Source organism: Cydia amplana, chromosome 15 (assembly GCF_948474715.1).
Source record: "Cydia amplana chromosome 15, ilCydAmpl1.1, whole genome shotgun sequence".
Classification (NCBI taxonomy): domain Eukaryota; kingdom Metazoa; phylum Arthropoda; class Insecta; order Lepidoptera; family Tortricidae; genus Cydia; species Cydia amplana.
Window position 1 is genome coordinate 3,292,987 of NC_086083.1, and position 24,235 is coordinate 3,317,221.

General features: G+C 42.8%; 1 protein-coding gene across 1 annotated transcript; it reads left to right on the forward strand.

The window, feature by feature from the left end:
• Positions 1-491: 491 nt before the first annotated feature.
• LOC134654767 (uncharacterized) lies at positions 492-24,235 on the forward strand. The gene is made up of 7 exons (XM_063510237.1): positions 492-2,117; positions 2,482-2,685; positions 8,894-9,162; positions 9,795-10,003; positions 13,084-13,111; positions 16,759-16,893; positions 21,739-24,235. Exons 1-7 carry the CDS (start codon positions 614-616, stop codon positions 24,142-24,144), a joined length of 4,755 nt encoding a protein of 1,584 aa, XP_063366307.1. The 5' UTR covers positions 492-613; the 3' UTR covers positions 24,145-24,235.

Genomic DNA, 24,235 nt, shown 5'->3' on the forward strand with positions numbered 1-24,235 from the left:
AGATATTTATACTAAGCTAAAGGTAGAAAAGCTGCAAAGTAAATTGAAACGTAGGATAAAGATAGCCTGGTACTAATATTGATTAAACAATCTTTATGCATCGTGAAACACGTTCAATATTTTAAACGATTAATGATGTACCAGGAGAAAACTTGTTACAAGGCCGAAAAATTTAAAGAATAGTCCTCTTTTTGGCAAACTAACAATTGGAGTTAAGTCTAAATCAGTGTTTTTTTTTTTTTGTTTTTAAATATAGCAGAAACAAAACGCAAATTCGGAGCGTTCGGAATATAGTTTCAAATATTTCATAATAATATGTTTAAGCAATATCAACATGATGGGTCAAAAAGTGATTGATGATTTTTTTGTATTTATATGCGGTTCATGTATAATTTTAGAGTAATACGAGTATTCTATTATTAACAGCATTATTAGGATATGGACTAATAAATTAACATGATTGCGTTGTTATTTTGAAGCATGTATTATGAACGAACAGTCACCACGTCACAAATGTCAAAGCACATTCGAATTTCAAAAATCAAAACACTTAACCGAAGTTTGTCGATACAAAAGAAAAGAACTACTGTGTTTCGAGATTAACTTAAACAAAATGAGTTTAGTAAGTGCTGTGTTACAAGAAGTTGATTCTACTAAAATGAAGGATTTTAAGAAATATAGCGACGAATTAACGCCGAGGCTCAAAGACCTCATCGAACGTGTTGAAATATTATCATGGACATTGCAGCAACATTTCATCGACTCTTACCTCAACTACACTACAACGAAAAGCCTGGAGCAATTGAATTATAATAACAGAAAGGGAAACATCGTCAATGACTACGCCACCATCACTGAAGAGTTAAAATCTTTGCGTGAAAAGTTCCACATTACTGACGAAGAGTTTAATGAACGTTGTGAAAAATTGGACAAATCTATGGGCGTTTTGAATGAATTTTGTGTCGCAGCTGAAGGTAAGCGGGTCTTACAGGTTGCCAACCATGAATTTAGGAGGTACAATTACTGTGAAGCTATGTTAGCTATTAAAAAGCTTCAAGATCAGATCCGGCTGTTAAATTTTAAAGGTGATGCGGCTAAGGCTCTGCTAAACTTGATAGCGCAGGCTGAAAATCAATTGTCATTGTATACTGCTCAGTTGAGTGTGGAGTGGGAAGATCTGTTCTCATGGTTAGAGGTCTCAAGTCTCAATTTCCTCACTTACTCATTGTCTGTGCAACAGAGTGACCCTATTATGCTACAGAAAGTTCTCAGAACTTTATATGTAACTAAAAGATTAAATGCCGAGTTAGATCAGTTTTCCCATTTCTTCATAGATCAGTTGTTACACAGTGTAATAAGACATAACTGTGAGATATTTACTGAAGACCACATAGGTGCCGTTTTCTTCAATATTAAAATAGATTTGGCTAACAAGGCTAAACCTAACTATCAGACAATATTCATTAACCTAACAGCCATCTTTGAGTTCCTGCAGTCTACTCTGGGCTCTCAGTTGGAAGGCGACCAAAACTTCATCGAAATATTTGCTAATTCCATTAGACAAAAATTCTTTAGTAAAATAATTGATGATTGCATCAGGAACAACTTGCCATCCTGTAACAGTACTTACAAGAACTACACCAACCTTGTAGTGGAGTTGGATGCCTTCAACAAGTTCTTAATAGAGTCTAGATTTGTAGAAGCGTCAAAATCCCCGCTGAACAAGTATATAGATGATACAGAATGTGTCCTCTACAACAAGAAGTGTGACAAGCTACTGAATGATGTCCGGGGTTTGTTAAGCCAAAGCCTGTCATACGGAACTGAGGTGGTGGGGACAGAAGTAGTAAATGAAAATGAATCCATATTGGAAGTAACGGAAAAGACTGAGAACACATGGGATTTGAATAAGCCAGTGTTCTTACCTAAATGTGTAATATCACAAAATGTGAAAAGGATTTTGAGGATGATTTTAGAGCATTTGGAGGAGAGTATTAAGTTGCCAGAGAAATATAGCACTCAGCTGGTCTCATACATCAAGGATATAACAGGGATGTATCAAAGCATTGTGCCTAAGAAGTTTAAGATTAATTTGGAGTGCTGCCCTTTGGACATAGGTGAGTTAAATAAAATTAAATTCTATAAGGATTTTTACACAATGCTTAAGGATTTAGTGGGGACAAATGGGAACGATCTGGGTCTGTTCTTGTTATTTAGTAGTTTCTTATATTATACACTGTTTTTTACTATCATCAGGTGATAAGCAAAACTCACTAATCACTAAAAAATATTTAAACAAAAATCAACCTTCTTCTAGTACTAATTTGGTTCACTATTGCTATGAACTTGTGGTGGTAATTAGTGAGTTTTGCTTGTCACCTGACAATATGTTCTTTATATTGAATATAGTCTTAGATTTCTTAGAAGATGACTAACTAAAAAAACAACATTTTTATTTACACCTTTTCTTTTTATTATCAGCTCTATTCTTCAACAACTGCTTCTACCTGGCTCACGGGCTGCTAGGCCCCCCGTGGCGCACCAGCCTGCCCGGCCCGCTGGCCGACCACTTAACCACAACCATGCTGGTCTGCATCCAGGACCTGAGGGTGCTCGGCATGGAGAAGATATCCCTGTATCTGCAGAAACAGAAGAATGTGATCACTCAGAGCATTGAGCCTAGTGGTAAGTTTTAATTCTTCTTCTTCTTCTTCTTGTTAGGGGCTATATAAGGCTCCAAAGCCTATGTATCACTGCGACCATCGCTGATCTATTGTGATCGCCACCTACTACAACTCTCGATCCAAACATGCAACTTCAAATAGCTGCAGGATCTTTTTGAACTCGAGAGACTTTACCTCCTCCGGGCGCAATATGTGCCCGCCCAGGATTAAGTCACGAGTACGCATTAGGCAAGGGCACTCTGTGAGGATGTGCAAGGGCGTCTCCTCTGCCTCCATACAGAGTCTGCACCGCCCCATGTCACGTTTCCCCATGGTGTGCATGTGCTTATTTAGGCAACAGTGCCCAGTAAGCACCCTTACCAAGTTGCGCAGTTGGTTCCTAGACAGCGCTAAGGCGTTCGAGGACGCCTTTTTGCTGAAGGCCTTGATAAGCGCTTTGGAATGGTTCAAACCTGTTGTTTCCCTCCAGAGTTGAATTGTTGTGTATTGACAGTAGGTCTTTAGGGTGAGCCGCGTTAGGCTTTTGGGGATACCACAAAACGGCTCAGGACTGTAGTTTATCCCTTTAGCCCCTGCTCGCGCGAGCTCGTCGGCCTTTTCATTTCCTACGATACCCGCATGCCCTGGGACCCAACGTAGAACAACTTTGTTCCTGGCTCCAAGGTTGTTCAATAGTTGCCTGCAGTTCTCAACCAGCCTCGATGTGGTGACATCAGAGGTTAGGGCTAAGAGTGCCGCCTGGCTATCCGAATGGATATAGATTGTGTGATTACCGTAGTTGCTTTGCAGATTTATTGACGCACATTCTAGGATGGCGTATACCTCCGCCTGGAATATAGAGCAAAAACGTCCTAGGTTTAAGCTGATGCTTTTCCTAGGCGCTTCACCGTATACTCCGCAGCCTACTTCAGATCCGGATTTGGAGCCATCAGTGTACCACCTTAGGCTTCCTTCTTTCCACTTAATTTGACTGTTTGACCAGTCCTCCCTTTTGGGGAGTTCCACTGAGTAATGTTTGAGTGGACAAAATTTGGGTGCCATAGTGTCGGATGGCATCCCAAGAACAGGGATATCATACACTGATTCCTTAAACAGTCTCAGAGTTTTCGATAACCAATTACCTCTCCTCGCGCCCGCTATTCTAAGCATACTAGATTTCGCCTCCAACTCCAGATGCAGGTGAAGGGGCGGTAGATTTAGTATGGCCTCTAGGGCTGCCGTCGGGGAGGATGACATGGCTCCAGTGACGATGACACAGGCAGTTCTTTGCAGTCTGCCAAGCTTCGTCACTGTTACCTTCTGCGTCGTTTTCCTGTACCATGCTACAGAGGCGTAAGACACTATCGGCCTCACTATAGATGTGTACAGCCATAAGGCAATTTTGGGTTTTAGACCCCATCGGTTGCCTGCTAAACGACAGCATATTGCCAAGGCTGATCTAGCCTTTTGTATAATTCCGTCCACATGCTTGTTCCAGGTCAGTTTCTGGTCCAGTGTTACCCCCAGATATTTGACCTCTGTTGAGAACGGAATACTTTTACCATTCATGACAAGCGGTTTGAGTTTGTCTATTTTCCGCTTGTTCGTGAATGGAACTATAATTGTCTTATCTGCGTTGATAGACAATTCATTCTCTCCACACCATGTATTTATGGTGTTGAGAGCCCTCTGCATAAGGTCTGATAAAGTACTTTGGCAGTTGCCCCTCACCGTCACAACAAGGTCGTCAGCGTACCCCTGTGTGTCGATTCGGAGCTCCGCCATCTTGTGCAGAAGTCCATCCACCGCAAGAGTCCAGAGCAGGGGAGATAAGACACCCCCCTGCGGGCAGCCTCTCACAGTGGCCACTTCGAGTGTGGTGTTAAGCAAGTCCAGCCTAACCATTCTGCTTGAGAGCATGCTTTGCACCCAGCGGATAGTGGTGGAGTCCACCTCTTTGGCCCTAAGCCCTTCCACCAGTGTCCGAATGGGTGTATTATCAAAAGCGCCCTCAATATCTAAGAAGGCCGATAGGGCTATTTCCTTGTCTTCCAAAGCCCTTTCCACTCTGTCAACCAGCTCCAGCAAGGCAGTCTCTGTAGATCTGCCCCTACGGTAAGCATGTTGGCTGTCGTGTATGGGTTTACTCAGAAGACAGCTCTCCCTGATGTACCTATCAATTACCTTTTCCAAGGTCTTAAGGAGGAACGAGGAGAGGCTGATGGGTCTGAAGGACTTGGCTAACGCGTAATCCTTCCTCCCAGCCTTCGGTATAAATAATACCTTGACCTTGTTCCACTGTTCTGGTAGATGTCCCCAGGCATAGCTAGCTCTGAAGATTCTAACCAAATGCGGGATTAGGACTTCAGCTCCTCGCTGCATTAGCACAGGGCTTACTCCGTCCAGGCCGCACGTCTTGTAGGGTTTAAACGAGCTTATGGCCCACCTCACTATCCCGGGTCTTATGACGAGGGCAGCCTGCCTCCAGTCCTCCGGGCAGGGCCTATGCAGGCCTCTGACCACCTGGGGCTCGTGTGACTGTCCTGCCCCTGGAAAGTGAGTTTCAGCTAAGAGCTCCAGAGTCTCCGTCTCACTAGCAGTGAAGGAGCCATCATGCCTCCTGAGAAGGCCCACTTGATTACTTCTAGCTTTGGAGAGTATCCTGTGAAGTCTCGCTCCTTGAGGCGTATTTTCAATGTCCTCGCAGAACCTCCTCCATGACGCTCTCTTAGCTTTCCTAATCTCTTTACTGTATTCATTTAGGGCTTTCCGATAGACCTCCCACTCATCTGTCCTCTTAGCCCTATTGAATAACTTGCGTGCTTTGGCCCTGAGCCTCCTGAGGTTGGAGTTCCACCATGGGACCACACGTTTAGTTGATTTGACCTTGGGAGCACAGTTTTCTTCAAAGGCACTTACAATGCCATTTGAGACCACCTCTACCGCAAGTTCTAAACTCTCCCTCGTTTTTATCACCTTCGCTGCGGATTCCAGATTACGTTCTAGGCTGCTCCTGTAGCCCTCCCAGTCCGTCCTCCGGGGATCCCTGAAGGTGACCGTTTGAACACTGAGAGAAAAACATATATTAAAACAGATGTGCTTATGATCTGACAGCGATTCCACATCACTTACCCTCCAGTTCTGTATATGCCTGGCTAGATTTGAGGATGCAAAAGTCAAGTCTAAAACCTCCTTCCTAACCCTAGTGACAAAGGTGGGTGTACATCCTATGTTTAGAATTTGGAAGTTATTGAATAGAAGAAAGTCATGTAGTAACTCACCCCTATCATTGATGTCAGTGCTTCCCCAGTTGGTGTGGTGGGCGTTAGCGTCGCATCCCACCAGAATTTCTGCGTTGTGTCTGCGGGCATAGTCGGCCACGGCTGTGAGTTCCGCAGAGGGGTCATTCCTGTCTCCAGGGAGGTATGCCGAGCAAAGTATAATCCTCTGCCCGCTCCATCCCTTGAGATTTACATACGCTGCTACCAGGTCGTCTGTGCATAACTCTGGAACAGGTAGAAAGTCAATGTTCTTGCCAAAAGCAATGCAAGCCCTAGGCTTAATTCCGTTAGTATTGTATAAAACTTTACCAACCGAGTTCAGTCCTAGTATGGTTGAGTTTCGCACCCAAGGTTCTTGAAGTAATGCGAGGTCGACGTGTCCTGCAAGCCGGCTTTCAACAATGGCCGTGGCAGCTGCTGCATGATGGATGTTCGCTTGCAGGACCCTCGCGGGTGCCATAGGGCCAACGCCTTTTATTTGGCCCTTTTGGTGACCCGTTGTGGCCCTCCCCTGCCTCTCGCACTAGGAGTCCCTTGAGGTCCTCCTGTTGCTGAGGTTGTGGGTCTGGCCCGTCCGGGTACCATGCCCCTCGTCGCGCCCCTTGTGCCTCTGGCTGCCGGTTGCCCGCCCCCACGGCCACGGGAGCCCTGGGGTATAGGGTTTCGGCTGTCAGGTACCATGGTACTTGGCCCAGGAGTAGGTTCAGCGAGGGGCTGAGGTTGCTGCTTCGTCTGCTGTGCTGGGGGAGCATTTGGCCCCCCTTTTAGCCGGAACAGCACCTTCTTAAAGCCAATGGCTACTTCTCCACCATTGGCCTTAAGGGTCTCGGCAGAAGGCTCATCCAGAGCGAAAGTGACCACCCTGCCACCCTGCTCAGCCTTCTCCCCGAGAACTTTCCAGAGTTCTGTGTTCAGGCCAAAGTTCTGGACCCTGAACAGCGCCAAGGCTTCCTCCACAGAGGCCGCCTCGGACTCCGGAATGAAGGTGATAGCCGTGGCTGGTTTGGGCAATTCACCCTCAGGGATGACCGAGAGTTTCGCCTCCGGCCACGGCTTAAGGTTCGGGACTTCCTTCACAAGCCAGTCCCTGCTAACCTGGTTGACACAGGTCACAAGTATCCAGCCTGTCTTGTGAATGAAGCCCAGAAACTGCGGTGCACCGCCCTTCGCATTCGCCCATTGCTTAACCATGGCGAGATTTAGGTGCCGGTGGACCGACTTCATTTGATCCTCACTCATAGGGTCCGAATTACGGATCCCTACTCGTGAGGACCCCGCTACCTCCCGGAAGCTAGGATGCCGAAGCTCCCCTGAGGTATCAGCGCGGATTTTCGGGGCCTTTTTCGCTGATCCCTGTGGAGAATCGTCCTCAGAGCGGACCCTTTTTACAGGGCCTTTCTCCGTGGCCGGCTTCTCCACAGGGATGTCCGCCCTAGGCTTACGGGCCATTGACAGGGCTTGCTCTTTGGCTACCCCGTCGCCCATAAGCCTGCGGAACCTCTTGCGAGCAGCACCCGACAAGCGTTTGTGTTTACGCGGCTCTTTGGCAGAGGAGCTGTCGCCGGGCGTGCCAGAGACGACGACGTCTCTATCGACCACAGCTTCACTCTCCCCTCCCTGGGAGCAAACCTCGGGCGTACTGGAGGCTTCTACAGCCTCCTTCGCTCCGACACGATCATCGGCCAGGATCGACTCCAGAGCCGAGGAAATGGCGTCTAAACTATCTTCTTCTTTTTCTTTTAAATTATCCATAAACGTCCCACGAGTAGCTAGGGAAAAGAGGTCACAGAACGGCAGAGCCCCGCTTGCCGACTGAAGGACTAGAATACTTCTACGATTCGTCCCGGTTTCGTAGAGACGCCGTTAACGACTGGTCTCGCCACCAGCCACGCATCCATCGGCACGGTACGTATGACACCTTGGATTGGCGGAGAGGTAATAGGGTAGGGTAGTGGAACAAAGGATGGAAGATAGGGGAGGGGGGGGGATAAGAGAGAGAATGGATTAAGATAGGAGTAGAGACGGGAAATGACTATTTGGATCACGGGATGTTAGACAGGAACAAAGGTAGGGGAAAAGGATTACCCGGCGGTTGGGACTGACACACCAGGTATGGCCCTCATACTTGGCTGCTAGTGGTCCGGGGTTGTTGGTAAATAATGCGACGCCCGTCGCGACCACTAGCATTTCCGGGGTGTACGACCCACCCAGCAGTGAACCCCGGGCGGGTTCAACCCTGATCCGCGGCGGCAGATCCAGGGTCGACGGGGACGTGTATGAAGGACTTGAGTGAGTAGACCTGTAGCTCAGCGTCGCAAACCTGAGCGTGCCTACCCCCTCCTACACCCCAAGTTTTAATTACAGCCATATCACTACAGTTACATGGATTATGTCAGGGGTCACCAATTAGTTTCTTCAGGAGTCCGGTTTTTAAATTAATATGACCATCACGGTCCGTTTCTAATTGAGTTTATTAAATAAGTGAAAAAAATAATATAGGTTGGCGGTCCGGATCCAGGTCGCGGTCCGCCATTTGGTGACTCCTGGGTTATGTTTTGAATTCTCAATTTTTTTTGTCTATGAATCGGTTGTATTATATTTAGCTTGTAAGATTTGGCTCACTAAATCAAATCTATAGGGCTAATGCTAAAACTAAAAGTCGTAACACACTAATAGGTGCGGCGCACCAAGGCCGCGGTGCGGTGCGATAGTGTGTTACGACTTTTAGTTTTAGCATTAGCCCTCTAGATTTGATTTAGTGAGCCAAATCTTACAAGCTACCTCACCGCGGCCTTGGTGCGCCGCACCTATAAGTGAGAGCGAGAAACAGATGTCTCTTTCTCGCTCTCACTTGTGGGTGCGGCGCACCGTGACCTTGAACGGTGCGATAATGTGTTACGGCTATAACACCAATAAACTCCTGTAATAATTTTTGTCTCAACCTCCCAGAACCCTCACCCTGGTCCAAAACCAGCTACGAGCAGTTCGACACAGCAGTCAACAACGCCATAATCCTGATGAAGGATCTCAAATGCAGCTGGCACCACATCCTGCCCACTCGCATGTACGAGTTGGCCATGTGCACTCTAGCACAGGCGTTCTGCCAGTCCGTTCTGCAGAGGATCTTCGCTGACAGCAGGCCTGTTCAGGAGGACTTAGTTTATATGCTGGCGGTGAGGCTGCAGGACTCGGTTGAAGATATCACTACACTTTTTGAGGTAAGTTCACCATTGGATCTTTAGAGAAAACCTGATTAATCCCAGCTTCCAGTTTAGCTTAAGCTCTGTTTTATAGCCTGACCAGGAATATATGATCGCGCGCCATGTTGCGGAATTTCACTGGAACTAATTTTTTCATACTACACTGAATTGTCACCCTTACATGAGAATAACAGCGCCCTCTTGACAATTATCATATATTACTGGTCAGGCTTTAGATACGAAACTCATAGTTCAACTAAATAAATACCTAAATATTTATAGGGACACTCTTACATACGTCAACGTCAAAAAGGGAATTAGTTTTCCCAGTAGTTACCAGTGGTAAAAGGTGGGAAAAAATCCCAGTAGTTACCACTGGTAATAATTGTTTTGTTTAAATCGTGAAAGTTTAACTAAGTCACAGTATAATAAAGAGTACTAGCGTACAGTATGGACGCTCCTGCCTCCCGTTGAAAGTGCCGCCCACCCGCTCTCGGTTACCTCACAGTTACCCTACAATGTCTTATCTCACTCACACAAGCATGGTGCGCTTTCACCTACACGAGCTTAGACTGTGTGTGTAGGAACGCGTTTGTTTCATACATTTGATCGCCAGTGTCCGAGGTGTGACTAAGTTGTTTCCATTACAGGAGCCGATAGAACTTGACAAGAAAATCAACGTTTGGTCGAAGTTCACCAAAATGCCTCAACTCCTCAAAGCGCAGCTACTGGAGACCGCAGACGGGTGGAAGAACAACAGAGAGCTCGCGCAGAGCTACTCCTGCGAGGAGGTCCGCCAGATTGTCAAGATGAGGTTCCCCGACAACAAGTATAGGCTCAACATGCTGAAGGAGATACAGTGATCAATATTAAATTGTACAACTGGACTTAATCGCGTATCTAAGTTTTAAGATTTACCTCCAACGTTTCGAGGACGGCGTTGTCCCCGTGGTCTCGGAGAAGACTGGCTAAAGTTGACATCTGCATCTTCTAACCGCGCGAGTTTTTCTTAAAACTTAGATAGGTACGCGATTAAGTCCCGTTGTACAATTTAATAATATGTAAAAATCGTGAAAGTTTAAATCAGTGTGATCCAGTGCTCTATTTTATTTCAACTTTGTATGACCCATTGGTTGGTTCCAATAGGGAGTATTACTGCAATGCTCTGCCGCCAGAGTGCAGCACTAGCGCCTTTCGTAAATAGAGTAACTTATATATACTTGGTCAACCAGATCTTGACAGTAGAAAAAGACGGCAAATTTGAAAAATGTAGGCGCGAAGGAATATCGTCCCATAGAAAATTTTAATTTCGCGCCTTTTTTTACTGACAAGATTTGGTTGACCAGCTATATACTGTGCCTTAAACTAACTACAATTAAAATAACTAAGAGTTTAGCGTAATATTCCCTATTGAAAAATATTGTTTGGACATTTATAGAGTTATGAAGACCAAGAAAAGCCTGCGACGATTTTGATAGCATATGCAGTGGAAGTGTTATTTATACGTCATAATATCCATAGAATTAGAATAGACAAGAACAACTGTCAATCTTCAAAAGTGCGACCAAAAATGAAATGCAAGTGTGTGCGTAAATTGTCTATGTGAGATCAAAAATAGTGATGTCATGTTACAACATATTAATAATCTGTCGGTGTTTGGTTGCTTTATCGACAACTTTTTCAAATGTGTTATTTTAAACGTATTATCCAGCGTATTTCGCTAGCGGTGCAAAGAGGAAACGCCAGCAGCGTATTACTGAATCGCGATTAGAAAGGGATTGAGATAGCTGTCAATCCATATTGATTTTGACGTAAGTGTATGGAAATCTGTTATTTCTAATCCCTTTCTGATCGCGGCATGATAATACTAGGTACATTTAGCCGGGTACCTATGGCCTAATAGCATATAATTATATACCTACCCTTAATTTTTATATTTACCTAGTTATAAGTTTGTAAATTTGTTTGTTTGTTTGTAAATTACCGTTTTTAGGGTTCCGTACCTCAAAAGTAAAAAACGGAACCCTAATAGGATCACTCGTGCGTCTGTCTATCTGTCTGTCCGTCCGTCTATTACAGCCTATTTTCTCAGAAACTACTGGACCCATTAAGTTGAATATAGCACACATATGTAAGTTTATGACCCAAAGATGGACGTGTAACGTAAACAAATGAATTTTAAATATGGACGCCATTTTTGGGAGGTAAATGAGAAAATTTAAAAATAAAGTTTTTTCAAACTATATCGTGTTACATATCAGATGAAAGAGCTCATTGTAAGAATCTCAAATATATATTTTTTATAATTTTAGGATTAATAGTTTCGCAGTTATTCAAGAAAATAGGCAAATAATGACCATTCCCCCCCCCCCCCCTTATCTTCGAAACTACTAGGTCTAAAATTTTGAAAAAAATACACAAAATAGTTCTTTACCTATAGATGACAGGAAAATCTATCAGAAATGTGGCCAAGCGTGAGTCGGTCTTAATGTACGGAACCCTTGAAACGCGAGTCCGACTCGCACTTGGCCGGTTTTTTTTCAAACGTTAAAATTTACGACATTATGACGTATAAATAACACTTGAACTCCGTGTGCTATCAAAATCGTTACAGACTTATCTTAGTCTAAGGGTCTCCCCAAACTTATCGACGCGGATTCGGCGAAAGCCGATAGTAAACAGCATAAACAGGTAAGGTTCGGTTCGGCCGTCGACGGCCGACGCGTCGGCGTCTTTTTCGCTCTTATTGCGTGGACATAAAGTTTCATTTCTATTGGCATTGCCGATTCCGCGTCGATAAGTTTGGGGAGACCCTTACTGTGTTGGAAAGTGAAGTTTAAATTTACTGATAAACATGTGCACCTTCAAAAAGGTATAACAATCGTTATTATTTGAAGTCGGTTATAAAGGTTAATATCTTAATGATGTGAAGAAATTATTACATAGCTATTAATATACCGACAAGTTATCGATACTGTCATCTGAACATTTTGTCAAGCCCTAGCGTAAAGTAACAGTTTATGTTTTTACACAAAATATGTTAAATTATTGAGTAATATGATAAAATATTAGCACACAAAGGAAGAAAAACTTATAATTAACTGTATAAACCGGCTTCTTACACTTTTTATGCTGTTAATTTGACAAAATATCGTCAAGAAAATTTCGCTCGGAATATCATAATTCCTCTGAAATGAGTATTTGCTAGGTTTATTTGGCCCCGTGACACTGAAATCCGGTACACTACAAGACACTATCTTCATTGTATTACTTAATCAAATAGTTTTCTTCCGAAATTGTGTATATTTTTCAAATTGAAAATTACGGTGATACGCTCTTGGCCGTCCGCGGCCGTTGTCAAACTCCAAAATGGTCACGTTTTCTCATTTGTAGTCTGACTCTTTCGCACTCATGCGATGTTCATATACGCGAGGGCTTCCCTTTCGCACACTTCAGCTGTCTGTCAAGCGCGAGCGACAATTACAAGTCTGTGATAATATCATAGAAGTTTGACGTTTAAAATAACACTTCGCTATCAAAATCGTTGCAGGCTTTTCTTGGTCTAACTCTACTGTCTCTGAAGGGTGTCAGAAATTATGCAAAATTGGACCCTATCACTTTGAAACACAGTTCAAAATCATGTGGGAAATATATTCCCTCTGCCTTATAAACTTTTTACAATGTCAAATACACAACAATAAACAAATTTATTTTATTCATTAGTTTTAATTGTTTTTTTTTTTACAATATTTGAAGACAAACGTGTTTGTATTAGGTACTTAAGTATTTACATGGGCTGCATAGGTATATGTAGTTAAAACTTAAACTCCAATTATAACTACTTACTTGTAAAAAAACTTTTGTATCTCTATCTTTAATTATCTTTAATCTGCAAGTAATCTATGATAAAAATTGCTGTGTGACTGATTTCCCACATAGATTAGCCCTAGCTGCATCGCGCTTGTGGGTAAGATCAAAGAATAGAAAGTTTCGATAAACTGCCAAAGCTAAATAAAAAATTGACCGTTAAAATTGCGGTCCCCCATTAACTAACGATAATCTTTGAATGACCTATTTCAATTTACTGTCCCAATGGACCTTAAAAATTTGTCCTCCCATCTTGATAGAGATCTTTCTGACGCAGTTTGCAGCATCTTAGATACCTACGAGTCTGTTAGGGTTTGGCTCAACATTTCCTGTTTTTCTCTCGACATACGAAGGGCGGCTGAAAAGTTCGAGGCCTTAGAAAAAAAAAGCGGCCAAGTGCGAGTCGGACTCGCCCATGAAGGGTTCCGTATTTAGGCGATTTATGACGTATAAAAAAAAAACTACTTACTAGATCTCGTTCAAACCAATTTTCGGTGGAAGTTTACATGGTAATGTACATCATATATTTTTTTTAGTTTTATCATTCTCTTATTTTAGAAGTTACGGGGGGGGGGACACATTTTACCACTTTGGAAGTGTCTCTCGCGCAAACTATTCAGTTTAGAAAAAAATGATATTAGAAACCACAATATCATTTTTGAAGACCTATCCATAGATACCCCACACGTATGGGTTTGATGAAAAAAAAATTTTTGAGTTTCCGTTCGAAGTATGGGGAACCCCAAAAATTTATTGTTTTTTTTCTATTTTTGTGTGAAAATCTTAATGCGGTTCACAGAATACATCTACTTACCAAGTTTCAACAGTATAGTTCTTATAGTTTCGGAGAAAAGTGGCTGTGACATACGGACGGACAGACAGACAGACATGACGAATCTATAAGGGTTCCGTTTTTTGCCATTTGGCTACGGAACCCTAAAAAAGAAAGAGAGTATTAATAAAGTAAATGTTAATTATAGATGGTGGTAGAAAAAGGCGGCAAATTGGAAAAATGTAGGCGCGAAGGGTTATCGTCCCATAGAAAATTTGAATTTCGCGCCTTTTTCTACTGACAAGATTTGCTTGACCATCTATATTAATCATTGTAATGGCGGCAATATTTAAACTGCCAAAGAGGCAGGGAAAAAAGTGGCATAATTTTTTTTCTAGCTTAGGCCGTGAATATTTCAGCCTACCCTCGTATGCCCATTCCACCTCCAGTTAGACAGTAGGTGTAGGTATATTTAAGTTATGCTTTCCAGTGATAGGTACCTAACTTATTTACCTACGGAGTGATATTGAAGAACATAGATCACTAATGTTTTTCACTTTCCGTTGCAGTAGAACATGGCTGAATCAATCGCCTGAATAAATGCGTGCGTGCGATATTTACATGGTTGCGTAACGGAACAGCGCGGAACAGCGGAAATAGGAAAAACGTGGAAAGCATGAGCATTATTTGATGTGCACTTTAATTTAGACAGTTTTATAAATCGTAATTGCCGTGGTTGTACATAATATGTAGGCCAATCTAATTTTTTGTTATATTATATGTTTATAGTTTAACATTACGTGTTTATGAATTAATTAATGCATTCGTAATCCCGTGAGTATATAATAGTTAATAGCGTATTTGAGTTAAGTAAATCGGTAATTACAATGAAGAAGCTCAATTAAGAACCTTAAGTATAATATATGCATTTTAACTGTAATTAATAATTTCATATTTAATTGGTTATACCAATGTTCTGGATAATTTATTATACCTATAGCCTACAACTCATCATCATCAAATCAGCCGAAAGACGTCCACTGCTGGACAAAGCCTCTCTCAATAAACTGCACAACGGCCGGTCACATGTTAAGCTGACCTCATCCAACTGATCCAACGTATCCTGCGGTGAGATCCGCAGGAGAACCAGAGGGGCTACCGCGGAAACCGAATTTCACAAATTTCGGGGATCTTTATAAATAGTATTATTAAATTGTGCAACGGGACTTAATCGCGTATCTAAGTTTTAAGATTTACCTCCGACGTTTCGAGGACGGCGTTGTTCCCGTGGTCTCGGAGAAGACTGGCTTAAGTTGACATCAGCATCTTCTAACCGCGCGTTTCTAACTTAGATACGCGATTAAGTCCCGTTGTACAGTTTAATAATGTGTAAAAATCGTGAAAGTTTAAATTGGTGTTTATATAATTATTATAGTGTCATGCAACTAATTTCATAGTGTAAATGCGACGTAAAAACTAAGTCGCGAGATTGCCTGCGCTGCGCCCTGCGGACTTGTAGCTTCGATGCTGATGGTCACGTTACTGCGATACTGTGAATTTCACGAAATTACTTTCGCATATATCGAAACTACTTTCGTGAAATTGATTTCAACATGCATGACACTAATTTCGTAATGTAAATCCCGCCTAAGGGAATGAGGGAGGTAGCACACGGCGACTTTCATTACCTTTCGGCAGCGATTCAGTAGCGATGCAGTCGCAAAAAGGGCGCGATACAATCGCAATGCTGTCGCTGGTCATATACCCTCGCACACAGTGCCGACCCGAGCCCTTGATCAGGGTAGAGCGAAATCGGGTTTTGGCGCCCTTCGTTGAAGTTTTCAAGCGTATTTTGGGCCCCCGCCACACTCGCGTCTTTTAAAACTTTTTTTCTCATTTGCTATTTTAGCGCCCCCCTTGCCATCCGGCGCCTAGAGCGGCCGCTCCACTCGCTCTACCCTAGATCCGGGCCTGCTCGCACAAGTCGCACACGAAACATGCTTCTGAATAGCTGCAAAAAGTCTATGCTATATCCCTGAGAACTTATTTGGTGTTATAACAAGGGAAAGTATATAAAATTGTGCAATAATAATAACTATATTGGGCAAGCATATGTGTTATTAATGTTATTATGTCTTTAATAACTAGGTACATTATATTAGGTAAGCATTGGTTTTACAACTAGTAAGTATAGCTGAATACGCAAGCACGCGAAACAGTAGGTACCTATTACATTTTTTACATCTTAATAATTCCTGACGATACTTATTTAGTACCTAGCAATAAAGTTGATACTGTATAAACGATTACGATTATTATGATTATTGTCTGTCTTTTCCATATCTCGGGACCATGATGGGGTCCCGGACGTTTGGGAGGCATGCGTGGGGCCGAAGCCAACAACGCAGAGGCCCTTAACTTTAAGACAATTTAATCTAAAAGCAAGGGACACGTGGCGGATACCATCCCCGAGCGCACAATATGATGCCTACATCCGGAGATAGATGGTCTCCGCCATGCAGGTGCAACTAAAGACTATTGCAGTGCAGCACGCGTTTGTGCTGCGATGGGGTCTAAGGTTGGATGGACTGGATAATGGGATATGGGAGGAGACTAGCGGACACCTGCCGTGACAATTTTGATGATTACATATTATTATGATTACCTAGTTGATAGCATATGTTGGGGTAAAGTACACTTACACATTTCAGATTTTGAAATATTCTCTTCACTCGTTTTTTGGACACTGCGATAATCAGCAATAATGTATATAGGGGGGTATACTCGTATGCTTGCCCCTCTTAGTTTGCTTTACCTTCGACCTCTACGACATCTCGTGGATACCAATTGGACTAATGTCTTCAGTCTAACTGCCGTATCTGCAGCACATATGCTTGAAATGTAACACTATTTTTTAAATGTAGACTACAATACTTTGACAATAATTATTCCAGGGATGAAAGAATCGTGGGTAGCAGAGAAAGTTCACGTCCCGAAACTCAGCCACCCATCACCGACGCTATATAAGTGAGTGGCGCTTCCTCGCGCCCATCATTACGTATCGTGCAACACTGCGACCGGCCGGGTGCTGCACAATGCAACACTTATCGGTAGGTACATCACTACGGAAAAAAAAACGGCGGGAAAACGTGGAGTGAAAGTGTTGTGCTGTGAACATAAGGATGTTTTCGTTAGTTATTTTGGTGACCACAGCTGGTGGTTGATTGAGATTTGTTTAAAAACAAAGGACGATTAATTGTGTGTGTAAATAGTGAAGTGTGAAAATCTCTTAAATAGAGGTTCATCATAGTGTTGACAAAGACTCGAATTTTACCCAATGATGTGGCCATCGTTGGATAGATCTTTTAAAACGAATAATGGTCTTCATAGACCATTTTTAGGGTTCCGTAGCCAAATGGCAAAAAACGGAACCCTTATAGATTCGTCATGTCTGTCTGTCTGTCCGTCTGTCTGTCCGTCTGTCTGTCCGTCCGTATGTCACAGCCACTTTTCTCCGAAACTATAAGAACTATACTGTTGAAACTTGGTAAGTAGATGTATTCTGTGAACCGCATTAAGATTTTCACACAAAAATAGAAAAAAAACAATTAATTTTTGGGGTTCCCCATACTTCGAACTGAAACTCAAAAATTTTTTTTTCATCAAACCCATACGTGTGGGGTATCTATGGATAGGTCTTCAAAAATGATATTGAGGTTCCTAATATCATTTTTTTCTAAACTGAATAGTTTGCGCGAGAGACACTTCCAAAGTGGTAAAATGTGTGTCCCCCCCCCCCCTAACTTCTAAAATAAGATAATGATAAAACTAAAAAAAATATATGATGTACATTACCATGTAAACTTCCACCGAAAATTGGTTTGAACGAGATCTAGCAAGTAGTTTTTTTTTAATACGTCATAAATCGCCTAAATACGGAACCCTTCATGGGCGAGTCCGACTCGCACTTGGCCGCTTTTTGATAAAGATAACATTTTCGGAAATAATCGCTCCGATAGAAAAATAATGTGTTAGGTACTTATCGACGCAGAAAAGGACAGGAAATTGGGTCAAAAACTTTTTTAAGTGTGGGTTAAGGTTTTGTCTTTCTTGTGGTCATAATAAAATAAACGGGCTTAGCCTAATTTTGGGACTTTATCCTAATAAATATATGTAACCGTTAACATTTGTAATGCCCACAGAAAAGGCAACAGCGTAAACTGCGATAGCATCTTATATCAAAACTTATTGAACATTTGTGACACCAGGCGGCTATTTCAGCTACTTGAAAATTGGCGAACAATGGAACATAACCATACTGCGTGACCCATTTTTAACCCCCACACGTTACTTATCTTCGATTGGCCTAATGACGAATAATTGCTATCTTGATATGCCCTCTGGACTATCAGGCCCCTGGACGCTCTGATATATGCCCCTAATGATAAAACCGTTCACTTAATAAGTATAACGAAAATGTGCATCTGAGATATTTTGGGTTATACCCAAACCAAACTCCCAGCTGGGAGCGGAGGGGACGCACTTGCATCCACGTAGCAAGAGGGAGAAAAATTCTCCAAAAGATAACTTTTGACCTCAGTATAAAGTTAAATAATTGATTTTGCTATTGGTCCTTCGAGCCGGATAACCATAACTAATGTACATTCATGATATTGGGTTATACCATCCGCAAACCAAACTCACGGCCTGGGAGCGGAGGGGACGCACTTGCATCCACGTAGCAAGAGGGAGAAACATTCTCCAAAACATAATTAACTTTTGATCTGAATACCTATAAAGTGAAATAATTGATCCTTCCTTCTTCCTTGGTTGGTCCTTCGAGCCGGACATCCATAATATCCGAGAGGTCGATTAAAGTAGTAAACGCGAAAAATTTCGTAGGTACATTGATCCGCAATGTCCTATTATTTTCGATTTTTAGGGTTCCGTAGCCAAATGGCAAAAAACGGAACCCTTATAGATTCGTCATGTCTGTCTGTCTGTCCGTCTGTCCGTCTGTCCGTCTGTCTGTCCGTCCGTATGTCACAGCCACTTTTCTCCGAAACTATAAGAACTATACTGTTGAAACTTGGTAAGTAGATGTATTCTGTGAACCGCATTAAGATTTTCACACAAAAATAGAAAAAAAACAATAAATTTTTGGGGTTCCCCATACTTCGAACTGAAACTCAAAAAAATTTTTTTCATCAAACCCATACGTGTGGGGTATCTATGGATAGGTCTTCAAAAATGATATTGAGGTTTCTAATATCATTTTTTTCTAAACTGAATAGTTTGCGCGAGAGACACTTCCAAAGTGGTAAAATGTGTGTCCCCCCCCCGTAACTTCTAAAATAAGAGAATGATAAAACTAAAAAAAATATATGATGTACATTACCATGTAAACTTCCACCGAAAATTGGTTTGAACGAGATCTAGTAAGTAGTTTTTTTTTTATACGTCATAAATCGCCTAAATACGGAACCCTTCATGGGCGAGTCCGACTCGCACTTGGCCGCTTTTTTCATTACTACAAGAGTTAGGAGCATTTATAAATTTGTATGAAACATGTTTTTCGCTCTTAAGTTTTATAATAATAATAAAAAAACGAAAAAATCAAACGGTCGGGCATAGCTATGACTAAAATACATAAAATTCTGTAATTCGTCTTCGCCTCAAATTATTACTCACGCCACTCGCCTTTTTTGACCTCTCTTAAACAACGGTTGCATAAAATACTATTTCCATAATGTCAATATCCAGAGAGGAAAATGGGGACTACGTTTGTATGGAAAAGCGGCCGCGCCTAGCCTCTTCTCTTAAGGATGTTATTTATTTATGCTAATGTATTTAAGTATTTATTTATATCTATCTATTATTATCAGTCTTTAGTACCCATAACACAAGAATAATGGACCCTTAATATGTTTATTTATTTGTATTCTTTACCATCGAGAATTTTGGATTGAGATTTCAATCTTATGTTATGTTTGCTTTCATAACACCAGTCTGAACACAATTGGAATATATTTTAACAATAGATATTCAACCGGGTTATACAATTATAATAACAAACATTTTTTTATACGAGTCACTAGACGGTGTAAACAAGCATACGTATTACAGTCAGTAGTGACATTAACATAAACATGTATAGTAGTGTGGTGTCATATATTATTAATATTATGAATGTGAGTGCTCCGGAAAAATATGGAATATTCAGACATGTACGGATTCTTCGCTTATGGAAAAGACACAACTTGGCATACTTGTAGCTTTTACAGATACATATATACTATATACTTTCAAGTATTAGTATTTCAAAGTATCTATGGTCAGGGTGCCGCCAAGTGGTAGTCAACCTATCCGTAAATCGTATCTTGGCAAATAAAGCTATTCTTTCTAGATGTAGTTTCAATTTTCAAACAATACAAAGCTATGATATGGTAATAATTAGAGTCCGACCGAAACTCTTGTTTCTATTTCGCCGAAACCGAATTTAAGGTTCGGTTTTGACTTAGTTTCGGCCCAAACCGAATCTTTTATATACTTGTTAATAATTGTTGAAAAAAATGACGGCCACCATTTCTTTTTGGACATATGAACAGATAAAGTTAAATTTTTGTATACGTACAGAGCGACATTGTCACAAAAGTGACCAAGCTCTTTAAATAAAGATAAAAAAAATAATGAAACACCTATAATTCCCGACGGCACACCCGCACGGAAGGTGCGTGAACGCATGTACGAGTATTAAACCCAGGCTAAAAACCAAGCATGAAACATTCATAAGGCGTTATGTTACACTTTTTAAGATTGATTGTGTGTAAACATAATTAACGTGACAAGTAGCAATTGAATGGAGTTATTAGTCGCTTTTTAAGATATACGAGTCAATAACTCTCGAGATCTATGAATACTATGAATCTGATAAAAAATGTGGATTATTTCTTAACAATTCAATTTAATTTTATGACCTGTTGATCAAACTGTAGTTTTAATCAATAGGCCTAGACGACAATCTTAGGTACATCGCCAAACGAAAACAAAATATGTATCGAGATAACAGATTCTACGAAAAGTCACGAGACTAACTCTATTTTTTTCACCTCAGCAGCTCGAACAAACCCTTGTTCAGCAGCCTTGTTTTTAAGTAGCAATGTACCCACTTTGCTACTTAAAAACAGTGAGCAAAATCGCATTTTGCTCACTGAGTGGGACAAAATGAGCAAAATGCGATTTTGCTCACTGTTTTTAAGTAGCAAAGTACCCTTGTTAATTGTTGGTATATCTTAAGAAAACATGAGTGAATAGAGGTAAGTGATGAAGAAGGAATACATTTTTCGGGTTCTCTAATATGTTCTCACTGCTGAGGTGAAAAGTTTTGTGAACTACACGAGATCAAAGTTATTTACATCTCGTGCGCTTATGAGTCCCTTACTACGCTCAAGATTCTAAATCAGATTCACTCGCTACGCTCGTGAATCTAGTATAGAATCTTTCGCTTGCACGGGACTCAAAATAAGCACTCGAAGAAATATCAAACTTTGATCTCTTGTTGTACAAATAACTATTTATTCGGTAGACTAAAATGAAATTTCATAGTATGAAATGACACATGATGTTCATACTATGAACTGTCATTTTAGTCTACCGAATAAAAAAATAGACTTTATTTATATTTTTTATACGATTGTTTCGCTTGGCCTTTTCTATCGACGATTGTCATCTTGGCTAGGCCTCCAGGTCATGAGATTCTAACGGGTTGTGACGTTGGTGACGTACATATTGGAAAATGAAATGTTTTCTAAAAGTGTGGGACTGTTTGATGAAATACAATTCCACATATGCAAAATTCGATTGATGTTTGTTGAATTTTACACCGACATACTTAACATGCCTGAATAAAGCTTATCTATCTCAGACCAACTAACACAGATACGTTTCCTTTTCAGACGGCATTCCTGATCATAGCGTTAGTGATCGTCGTCAATCAAGGTGGCGCGACGGCACAAGACGATGACATCATCACGGCAGACCAGATCGCCGACGAGGCCAAGAACCGAGCGGTCACTATAATCGACGGCCCCAAGTACGTAGAACCCCTCAAACAACCAATCAAACAACCGGCTAACCAGACGCAGCTCGAGCAGCGGCCGCCTAGCAAACCGCCTCATCCGGCACCGGATAAAAATAAACAAAACTTCCTGGAACCGCCGCTGCGTGGATCATTCCATCCCATCCGGCCAAACGCTCCGCCCTCGCGACATGTCTACCCAAAACCCTTGAACATCAGACACACCAACTCCTTGTACAGAGTCATTCCTCTCCACAGAAACTACCACTATCCCAAGCATTCCACTCGCCAACCTCTCGTTTTCGCCGCCTCCACCGGCAGACCCGTTCGCGTTCCGCTACAACCTCCCAAGTTCAGTGTACCTATCGAAACCATCAACGGCATACGCGCCGACGAAGTCAGACCACCGAAGGGCTACGAGCGAAACACCACGACATCTACCACCACAACCACGACCACAACGACCACCCAGAAACCTTTGAGAAACAAAAGAATCTGGCCCAAAAACTACGAGAAAAAGATCTACATCCACACCAAACCAACAGGCATTGCAGGCAACTTCACAGCAAAAAAGGAGAATTTGAACAGCACAAGCACTAACAGCACAGACCTAGAGATTGCATCCGCGACTCACTACCGCTTTCGATACATCACCACAAACAGAACGGCACATTCGACGACGACGAGCGCCCCGCTCACAATCACGCGCGGCTACCGCCGGTTCACCAGGGTGCCCAACCATCACACTACCACCACCGCTGCCTACGACACTAACCACACCAGAATCGAACCTAACGATTGGGTGCCCATTATACCTTCGCATTACCCTAACAACAGACCCAAACACCCTAATACCAATAAGCGCCGGCCCACGCCAAGATTGATATCCTTCAGACGATCCGATACCGGCGACGTCGAATTCACAAGTCCCGAAGAAAACCCCGATATCAATGAGATCAGACCTGATGAGACCAATAAGCGCACAGTTTACCTTCAACCCTTCGGGCTTGTTCCGGTACCGGCGCAGGGTCACGGACTGGTTAACGGGAGGAAAAAGATGGTATTTTTCCGCAAGCGGAAGCGGCCACTGAACATGCAATTCTTTCCTGGTTACAGCCCCAAGCCCGGCGTGCAGCCGCACGCCTCGTACGCTCTGGGGGACCTCCACCCTGACGCCAGCCACCAGCCGCGCGTCATCACGAGGATCAAGCACCACCATCACCATCACCACCACAGATACATCAAAACCGTCGAAAAACCCATCAAGGTCCCGTATAAAGTCGAAGTGCCCAAACCTTACCCAGTCACAGTAGAGAAGAAAGTGCCCGTAGCCGTAGAAAAGATCAAAATCGTGGAGAAGCCCGTGCCGTATCCGGTGCAAGTGGAGAAGAGAGTCCCGTACCCGGTTCAAGTGCAAGTGCCCCATCCGGTTCCATACAAAGTGATCGAAAAGGAGTACGTTCCGAAACCGTATCCGGTATATCATCAAGTGATAAAACAAGTGGAAGTAAAGGTCCCACAACCCGTACCCGGACCGGTAGTAGAAAAAAGGGTGCCCTACGCAGTACAGGTACCGGTGCCAGTCTACCATCCCTACCCGGTAAACGTGACTGTCGAAAAGAGAGTGCCGTACCCAGTGGCGGTGAGAGTGCTCGTGCCTCAACCGTACCCCGTCGAAACCCGAGTACCCTACCCAGTGGAAGTAAAAGTGAGGGAACCAGTTGAGGTAGTGAAGCACGTGCCGGTCAAAGTGCCGGTCCCGCAACCATACCCGGTTAAAGTGCCGGTCGCCGTGCCGGTGGAGAAGAGAGTTCCTTATCCCGTGGAAGTCGAAAAAAAGGTGCCGGTACCTTATAAAGTTATAGTGCCTCAGAAGGTCGAAGTGGAGAAAAAGGTGCCCGTGTACGTGCCGCGGCCTTACCCGGTGAATAATAAACCGTCGTATCCGGTCGATGTGCCGGTGTATAATCAGAACCAGCCTACGTACATAAGCCAGCTGAGCGAGCCGTTCCATTACAGCTACGTGTCTGACGTCGGGTCGTACACATCGTACAGCCCGTCGATGGCGGGCAACGACGTGACGAGCACGCCGCACCACACGGTGACGGTCCACGGGAACACCGGGTTCGCAGGATTCCAGTCGCGTTCAGACAAGACTGAAACGACGTCAGCAGAGAGTTCAGAGTCCACGGAGACCACCGGCGTTACCACCATGACGACGAAACAAGCAGACGTGACGAGTGTTACAAGTGCAACTACCCAGGCCACGATGCAAGCTCGTTAAACCGATTTGTAGTCATTTTAATGTATCGAATGGACTCTTTTTATTAATTTATTATTTGAAAACGTCCATGAAAATTACGAATTCTATTTGT